Source organism: Macrobrachium nipponense, chromosome 6 (assembly GCF_015104395.2).
Source record: "Macrobrachium nipponense isolate FS-2020 chromosome 6, ASM1510439v2, whole genome shotgun sequence".
Taxonomy (NCBI): domain Eukaryota; kingdom Metazoa; phylum Arthropoda; class Malacostraca; order Decapoda; family Palaemonidae; genus Macrobrachium; species Macrobrachium nipponense.
In genome coordinates, this window is record NC_061108.1 from 92837710 (window position 1) to 92847709 (window position 10000).

General features: G+C 38.5%; 1 protein-coding gene across 1 annotated transcript in view; it reads left to right on the forward strand.

Moving 5' to 3' along the window:
- LOC135216581 (clotting factor G beta subunit-like) overlaps positions 1-10000 on the forward strand; it is a 46223-nt gene that overhangs the window by 9536 nt on the left and 26687 nt on the right. The window contains exons 3-4 of the mRNA XM_064251960.1: positions 5641-5807; positions 7824-7850. Of these exons, the coding sequence (XP_064108030.1) occupies positions 5669-5807; positions 7824-7850 (166 nt within the window). The 5' untranslated portion in view covers positions 5641-5668. The remainder of the gene's footprint in view (positions 1-5640; positions 5808-7823; positions 7851-10000) is intronic.

Consider the following 10000-nt stretch of genomic DNA (forward strand, 5'->3'; position numbering starts at 1 on the left):
GATCAGGATGATCACATCCCAGGAGATTCTTGATTCTTGATAGCCCATCTTGGGCGTGGCAGGAGAGTCATATCTGCGTAAGCACCACTGCAATCGTGGACTGGGCATGTATATTTGTACACCACATGTGTGTGCTTCAGGGGATCTCGTACCTGTGGGGAAGGGTTATTTTTCATAATTAGGTCGCACGTCCTCCAATTCTGGTAGTATATGATCAAGTCAATTTTCTTGGTGTCGTCGGTCGAGGATACATTTTTGGAAATAATCTTCTTAACGGAGTCCTCTTCTTCACAGTAATGAGAAACTCATGAAGGCCTCATAATACAGCTTGATATTATCCTGGGGGCTGGGGTGCGGGCTCTCACTACTGTACCTTTCTCTAGGGCTGTGTGGACTTCCTTACTGATTAACTTATTTGAATACCCGTTATTTGCAACCAAGGGTAATTTGAGGCGCAGTTGAGTTCTAGGTGAGTGTCCTGCCAGGTCGAGCAGTGTGAGAGGGCTCTCCTGACGAAGGCCTTGACAGTGGTGCTTTTGAATCTGGTGGGGAACTCGCTGTCACTGTTGAGGCAAAGTCCAAGATTAGTCGTCTCTGTGTAGACGGAAGTACGGAGACCGTCTTCCATCTTACAAGGACATCAAGAAAGGGGAGCTGATCGTCGGCGCTGTATTCCACCGTGTAATTCAGCACACTGCGCTGCTGAAATGCCTGATGGAGGGCTTCTACATCATCCTCAGTGTCGACTTGAACAAAGATATTGTTGATACAATGGCCATATCATATAACGGCCATACCCTGGCAAAGACCCGTTCCTCCACGATGCCCATGTAAAAGTTAGCTGAGAGGACCCCCAGTGGAGAGCCCATCACCACGCCATCCTTCTGGCAGAACATCTAGCCATGATGGGTCGAGAAAGTGGCCTTTTTGGTGGAGATCTCCAGCAGCGTACAGAACGGGTTTTGGGTATGTTGAGGGGCACTGTCACTGACTCCTGTAGACATGCCCAAGGATTGATATCTATGGTGGTCATTGACAGGACGAGTTTGTAAACAAGGACTCCACATCTAGCAAGGCATAATCCAGGTTCCAGGGGCATCCTTAATAGCTTCTAGAAATTCTACCGACGATTGCAGGCTGTACCAACTCAGGACATAGGGGTCAAAATTTGATTAAGGCATTTAGCCAGGCATAGTAGGGGCAGGTGTCTGGCTGATGATCAGCCGGATGGGGTTTTCCTTGTTTGTGTGTTTTTACGTTGCCTTAATAAACTACCCCGGCTGTAGTCTCCTTGTATGGACAGGTGCACAGCGTTTCTTGCAGCATTCATTGCGTTGATGACTCCATTGGCCTCTCTCTTGATGTCATCTGTCGGGTTCCTCGTCAGGCGCTCGGACTTGCTCTCGTCGGACAAAATAGCATCCAGCTTCTCGTGATATTCTGCAGTAACAATCAAGACGAGGGCTGCCATCTTGTCCGTGCGTCGCACCACGATGTTCTATTTTGCCTTCAATTCCTTCGCTGCTTTATTCATCTCCCTGGTGTGGATCCCATTGGAGTGTGAGCCCCTCTCTGTAAGGATTTCAGCAAGTAGGAGGGGCTGAGTGGTGTCGGTAGTTCTCACAAGCTCCGGGCTTTGAGTTGCTGGATGGGGTCGAGGAGCAACTTGATTTTGTGTCTCTTTGTCATGAGGCCTGACTCGAAATGAAGTGACAATTAATACAACTTCAGAAGGGCGTCTTGATCGAGGGTGGGGTCATAATCTGTAAGATTTATGTATCACTGGATTCGTTCAGGAACTCGGAGTTTGCCACCATTCAGGGAGATGAGATTTTGCAGGGCGCCTCTCATCCACAGCTTCATGTTGTCCTCCTGAAGGTGGTCGAGGCATCTTTCGATGTTCCCGGGGGTACGTTGGTTTCCTCTCTTGCGGTGGGTTGTCTTCTTCTTGTTCAGGGTTATCAAATTCGGTGTTGTCCAGTCCTATGACTTCCTTCTTCTCAGAGGGCACCAGGATGTGCTGCTATAGATTACTCTCCTACTCCACTGTGCCAGGGCTGCTTCTTCACTCTCTCCCACTCCTGCCGCAGTCTCTTTGCTTCGTTCTGGAGGGCATGCAGTTCAGAAGTCTTGATCACTATTTGCTGCTGTAGGTGGGATTTTCTAAAGCTCCTGGTGTCCTCATTATTTCTTGCTGATGAGTTGTGTAGCCAAATATTAGTATACATAGGAAGCAGACCCTCTCAAGCATACTTTATTAAAAGTAATAGCTACTTCAGCAGTGTTACACTTGTAGAGACTGTTCTCTATTTTTTGATTAGCGGCATTTTTCCGTCCTACTTAAACCGTATAGTAAAATGCCTATAGAGGTCATTATCAAATACAGGGTCAAGATACATAAACCTTACAGATTATGACCCACCCCTCGATCAAGAGAGCCCTTCTGAAAGCTTGTTCAAAATCCCCAGGGCATGGGACATGCTTATGGAAGGCTGCCATATTTACACACCAGCATACCTCAGGGTATAACATCCTAGTGCCAAGCTCTTCCACCAACAGGCTGACCTAAGTTAGATAGCCAATGAAGATTTAGATCTTCTTACTTCTATGCCACCCTTTGGATGCAAAAGACCAATGATTTGCTCATTCCACACTCGAACAAGTCCTACCCAGGGCCAAATCCAAAGAACAACCAATTTAGACAAAGAAAGTGGCTGTCGCGGGATTGGCCCTCCATGAAAGACTCCTTCTCAGATTCCTGTAGACAAAGACAACTAACTAAACAATGATCCTGTGCAGAGAGTTCATTCTTGTCATCATTCCACTGTCCTCTAAGGGCAGTACTCCTTCTCCTTCCAGCCAAGACTGGATATTCCTGTGAATAGAAAAGACCTGACAAAAGAGATCCACGAGTTAATTAACTGAGACATGTGGGCGATTGCCACAGGACTCTCAGTTTTATTGGGTTCAAACTTGTTTTTGATCGTGGTTTAAAGTAAATCTTGCATCAAAAATCTCAGTGGGAAACATTATTGTTTTTAGGGAAGAAGTGCTCCATTCATATTGTTGCCACAATCATCTTATTGTGCACAGTGTTCATTTAAGGGCTCTCCTATGCAGTTTTTGGTGAGTTATTCCTTTCATCTAATTGTAGCACAGACTTGGAAAACTCCCTAAATGTAGTTATGCTCTATCTGAATATCCTGTATAAGTTAAAGTAAGACTCGTTTTCTAGAATCTCTCCTCTATCCATCGTTGAAAAGTAGATTCATTTGAATCTTCCGTATTTAATATCAACCCTCATAACAATATGTGTTTGGGTGTAGGTTGCTTTTGTGTTTGTTTTTTGTGTGTGTGTATTTGTAAGAATGAAAGCAATAACGGGATGCTGTTTTACACATCACAGGGGGTTAAATTATGGAAGTCACGTTACAGGGCTGCCATACTGGAGAAGCTATGTATACCCTAAATACATCTTGGCTAAAAGCCTCAAATATATATATATTAAATAATATATTATATATATATATATATATATATATATATATATATATATATATAGATATATAAGATATATATAGATTCTTATAATGTTAAGTTTTGTAATGCAATTATAATTTTGGTAATATGATTAATTCACCTCAGAACCTGTGATCATGATATGAAAGAAATATGTTTTTGTGTTCAGATTCCATATTTAAAGATACATGTTAAGTAGAGTAACTTTCCATTTTGAAACATACGTAAGACAGAGAGAAAGAGTAAGCGCTTATATTTAAGCCTCTGGAGAGGGTTGTTTTTCACTTCTTGAGAAGACCTTACCTAAGCTAATTTTTTTGTACTTCCAATCTGGCCTGTAACTGAACAAGAGGACCTTGTTCATTCCTACCCATCTCGAGAGGGCCTAACCCAGCTGCTTTCTTTATCGGCGCTAACACGTGCAGGGACCTCCCAGGCAGCATGAGTCCTTTGAGGACCTTCCTTACAATGATCTTATTCATGTTTAACGTAGAGAGATGACGTAATATGTTTTCGTCTTGAACTAGATGCTAATCGCCCATACACTTATGGGGATAGAGAATGAGGCATTCGATTCCAAGAACTAGCTGTTGGCGTGAGGGATAGGATCTCTCTCTCTCTCTCTCAAAACTCTCTTCTCTCTTGCGCTCGCATCGTTTGCGAGGCGGTTTCATTAACGTAAATATAACTCACATTAATTTTTTTTATTTAAGCTCGTCACTCATTCATATATAATTCTTAGTAATATATGTGTTGTTTGTGGAATCTGAACATAGTATTATTTCTATTAGTTTTGTGAAGGTGCCCACGGAAGTGTAAAAGTGTGTAACAGGCCTTTCTCTTGAATGAGAAGCTGCAGCTGTTTATAGAGATATTTTACAAATGTTTTGAAGTGCACTTCGAGGTTTTATTTTACCATTGGATAAAATTATCATTTTCAATACATTTTTCTTTTGCTTTGTTCTTTTGACATATCCATTTTTATATGCTTAATGTTTGTAGTGTCAATGCTTTAATCGTTTTCATATTATGCATTACGTTTTTTTTTTACATTGTCTTTATTTTGTTTAATTAGTTTGAATAATATTCTATTGTGTAATTGTTTGAATCTAACACTTGCAAATTAATTTGTATTTAATTAAATTTCATTTCAAATTTAATTATTGCTTTATGATTTAATTTAATTAATTTTCTTGATAAACTTTGATTTAATTTTGCTTAATAATTAACTCAAGAATTAATTAAACTTTTGTTTTCAAGTAATAACAATTTCCCTGAGATTGTGAATTTCACTTATAAATTTTGAATTTAGAAATAAATTTTTGTATTTAAAATTTTTGGAAGAGTTTCATTTACTTCCACCAGCAAATAACAATATAGTATTATATTTTATTTTGTTTAGTAATTGTGCCGTTTCCCTCAAATGAATCAGAATCAGGGAAAAGCTTAGATTTGAAATTGTAGGTGAAGATTGCCTCACATCCATTTTAATGAACTTAGAATGATTGTTTTCTTGACTGTTCAGTTCTATAAGGGATCACTATTACCTTTAGAGTATTCAGTCGTTTAGTATTTGTGATGAAGGGCCAGGTGTCTGGTTGTAGTGAGGTAAGCAATAACAAAGTACTTGATCAAACTGTGCCCCAAGTACAAAAGGTGTCCCAGACCCAGGAATAAAATGGTCACTTATGCTAACAAGTACAAATGGTAAGTGAAGTAACCAGATACTTGGCAATTTGGGTTAACAAATATTAATGGTGTCCAGACACAGTTCTTTGGCTACTTCGTGCACCAAGTATTGAAGGTGTCCAGAGCCAGATACTCTTGGCCACTTCGTCAATATATATATATATATATATATATATATATATATATATATATATATATATATATATATATATATAATATATATGTGTGTGTGTGTGTGTGTGTGTGTGTGTGTGTGTGTGTGTGGTGTGTGTGCGTGTGTGTGTGTATTTAGGCAAATGCATATTAGGTCATGTAACTATTGTTAATTTCACACCAGTCCATGAATATATTACTGGCTTACGAATTATAATCATTATTATTATTGTTACCCTCTATTCAGGCATTAACCATATAAACCAATTCCTTTGGCAGATTATGTTCAAGCACGGCGTCAGCTGGGATGACCAGCAAAACTGGAGAGTTGGTTATTGGATCTAAGGTTTCCAGAAGAAAGGCAGCTGCAAGATTGAAATACGAATGCACTGTGGCCGCTGTAAAATCAACACACACGTCCATGTTCGCCGTGCCTCCTCCATCAGGTAGGATTCAACAAAAACACTTCTTCACGCTGATTTCCTCTTACTCCTTTACTTTTTTCTATTCTACATTTTACTAATTGATTTATTCACAATAAGTCTTTGCTTTATTCTCAGAGTTTACCTTTACATACACACACACACACACACTCGGATATGCTGCTCACCACATTTCTGAATATTTGAAGTTAAGAAAAATTGTCTGACCAATACTTCGATGGGTGGTCCTTAAGAAATCCCAGATATAATTAGGCCCAAAGACAAGATGAATACTTTTCTCTGAGGTAAAACATAATTAGGACAATTAAAATCAGTGGATTTTGGAGTTTAAGAATTTTGGGATCTGGATACCTAAAGGATCTAGTTTCCTAGAATGAGTATTTTTAACATTTGGCGAAAAAGAGTTAACAGTTTTTGGTAAGTAGATGTTTTACATAAAGAAAGTCGGTAATGATACAGTATTTCCTAAAAAATACAAACAAAAATAAACTGGGGTAAAAACTGGATTTCGCTGTGGAAGTTATGCCAACGAAATCCAATTTTGACTTCAGTTTTTTTCAAAACAATTCATATCCTCCAGCCTTATTCTTTAAATACGTGAATAACTTTCTAAATAAATTTCAGCCACTTCAACCTGTACCGAACGTACCTAAATTATTAATGTATGCCTCTACACCTTTCACGCAGTCCAACGCATTTTTGCAAATACAAAAAGTAATTCAGAATACTTTTCCTGCTGTGAATCAAGTTAATAGCTAAAAATCCTAAAACTCTGGGTTCTTTGTTCTCCCACTAAAATAAACTACCGATTTTGATGCGATCTTTAGTGGTATATTGCTTTACTTGCCCGAAATGTAAAATCGGGAAAGATGCGGGAGCCACCAAACGATTGCTCAAAGTCAGAATCGATTCTCATCTCGAGTCAGTCACCGTACGGGATGTACTTTGAAAACAAAAGAATTCTCTAATATACGAGAACATCGCAATAAGTGTAAAACATCATTTTCATATAATGATTTCCACATTGATACCCAAGCACCCAATGACTATTCTCTCTCTGTTTTGGAATCGTTGACAATTAAACAGCTTGTGGCCTCATTAAATGGTCAGACCTCTTCCACAGTTTTGTTTATAGCTTAGTTGACGTCCTCCTTTCCAGGCGAGAGAACGTCATTCAGTTTTTAACTTTAATAGAGATAGGTACTGACTTAAGCATCCTTCACTATTTATTTTATTTTTTGAATTATTTTAAAGAATATTTAAGTTTTATATTGTTCCATTTTTATTGATATTAATACTGAGTCTTGTTTTAATTTGTATATTTTGTATATTCTACAGCCCTGAAAATGAGACTCAAAGTCTCGAAAATTTGGATAATATATAAATAATGCTACGCTGGCTTTTCTCCATCTTATATATTATGTGGGTAGGTGTGGCTCCTGTTTGCTGCTTTATTAGCTCATTACAGCTCTTATGTGGCTTCAACATGCTCCTAAATACATATAGATTTCCAAAAATTTCTTGGGGGGCTTACAGCGTCCCCTCTACCCCAGTCGACAGGCCAGCTCGCTTCGCTCGCCACCCCACCAACACCATAAGTTCTAACCTTTGTCCCCACCCACCAACAAGAAAAATAGGTCAATTTACTGCTTCACCTGAGTAACAGCAATAAATTTACGAACAGTTTTCAGTGTTTCAAGGTCCAAGCCTCAATGCTAGAAACAGTTTGACATTACATGAACATTTTCTAATTTTCTGATATGGCATTTTAATGTTGATACATACTACCATAACAGCCAGAGATATGATAAAAAAAGAATATTGATGGTTTGCAGCTACATAATTTTTGGTAATTCTGAATCATCCTCTAAGCATCATTCTCACTCGATATGAAAAATGTATTCAATCTTGTGTTTTCTCTGTGTTCACTAAAATTAAAAGGAATATAATCCATACAATCCAGCAATTCTATCTGCCAATCTGCTATTGATTTGTAATCTACTTTTTCCGTTCTTTCAGATACAGTGTTACCAGTCTCGCGATGCAGTAAGTGATGGAGTTATAGTTTTTTTTAAAAGATTATACCTAAGGAATGCTCGGTAATTTTGACAGGCTATGAGACGCATAGAGTCCCGTGAATTATATAGAAAGGGCTTTCTAGGTTATCTTTGCAGTGGATATAATGAAATTTTTAAGATTGCCACCTTCATACACTGCTGAAATATTTGTTTAAATCACTGTACTCGTCGTCTATTACTCTGCATACTTTTCAAAAAAAAATGAAACATGATTAATTAACATATTATTATTTACAACTAGCAATTTACCAATCCTTTCTACAGCATCTTCATCTGCTGCCTCATATAAGTGATTCGTAAAGTAGGAGTCTACGGGCATCACCAGCCCCGTTTCACAGTCAGAACCAGCTCCGTTTCAGGGAATCCTTTCTCACCCTCACCCCATTCGAAGGTGTTTGGGGAAGGGAGGGGGGGGGGGGGGGGGGGGGGGGGGGTCGGATGAACCAAACCCCGTTATAAACCATCTTAGGGGTCCCCACTATAACCCTGCCAACGTTTCATGGCCATCGAACCAGCCTTTAGTTAATATGTATATATATTATTATAATAATATTATTATTATATCTAGATAGAATTATATATCATATTATATATATAATATATATGATATATATCTAATTAAAAGGAAGCCCATTAAAAACCACCAGAAATATAGTGAACAAAAAGTACTATATTTCAGACTGACTGTCTCCTCCCTTCTCAGGTAAGATGATATGAGAAAAGTTTACAGAAAAGGTGGTATTTATACCAAGAGGTCCATCCACAAACAAGCCATTTTAAGTCACCCCGCTGATAATTCTTCCTTTAATCTTCTTTAATGGGTTGGTTGAATGAAGACGTTGTCGATCGTGTCCGAAATCCATGCTCCTTTTGAGATGTTTCATTACCTGCCTCTCTTTTATTAAGGCCGATTCCATCATTTGACTCTTGTACCGCAGTTGCTGCTATAAATTACACGTGACAAATTCCAGTTTATTCTATGGTTCTTATGTTCATTTATATGGTTGAAAATAGCCGCGTTCTGTTGTCCATACCTAACTGACCGTTTGTGTTGTATTAATCTCTGGGGAAGGGATTTACCTGTAAATCCGATGTAAGATTGGTACAGTCCTGGCATGGGATTTCGTATACCCCAGAGTCCTTTGGAGATGTCTTTTGTTGGACGTTAATCAGGGATTTGGCTAAGGTGTTTGGGTAAGTAAATACAAAAGGGTTCGATTTTCTGAGGGGGTTGGTTATTCTCTTAATCGTGTCCAGGTGGGGAATTATTATTTTATTGTTGGGTGTATCTCTGGTCTTGTCTTTAGGGGGTCGGTAGAAAATTACGTTTGCTTTGTGATTGCTTTCTCAATTATATGGTCAGGATATTTTAAAGACGAAAGTTGCTTGCGAATTAGTTCAAATTCTTTTTTTCCAGGAATTCTGGGGAACAAATTCGTAAGGCTCTTAAGAACAAGTTACTAGCGACACCTATCTTGATAGTAATGTCATGATAGCTAAAGTAGTGAATGTATGAAAGTGAGAACGTTGGTTTTCTGTATATGGTAAATTTGTATTCTGTCGTATCTCTGATTATTAAAACATCAAGAAAAGGAATTTTTGTTGTCTGTTTCCCATTCAACTTTAAATTTGATGCTGGGCACTAATGTGTTTAATTTCGAGAGGAATTCATTGAAATTGCCCCCCCCCACCTATATCCCAAAATGTTAGGATATCATCCACGTATCTCATCCACAGCATGTTTTTGGGTTTTATTGCATTTATTACTGTAGTTCAAAGTATTCAATGTACAGATTGGCTAGAACAGGACTTAAAGGACTACCCTACTACACCCAATTTTTGCTTGTAGAATGATTCCCCGAATGAACTACGTTATTTATGCACATAATTCAAGCTAGCTTTATTATTTTGTCAAGCGCCAATGGGAAATGATCTGAAATAGGGGGATAATTTTACCCTTAAAAACTGAAGAACGTCCTGTACTGGTACTTTAGTGAACAGGGAATCTACGTCAAGGCTTAAAAGTTTTATGTTGTGAAGTGGTATTAATGGCTTCTTCTTGAAATTTGTGACAAAAATCTTCCGAATGTTTAATGTGACTGGGAGAAAAAGTGCCTA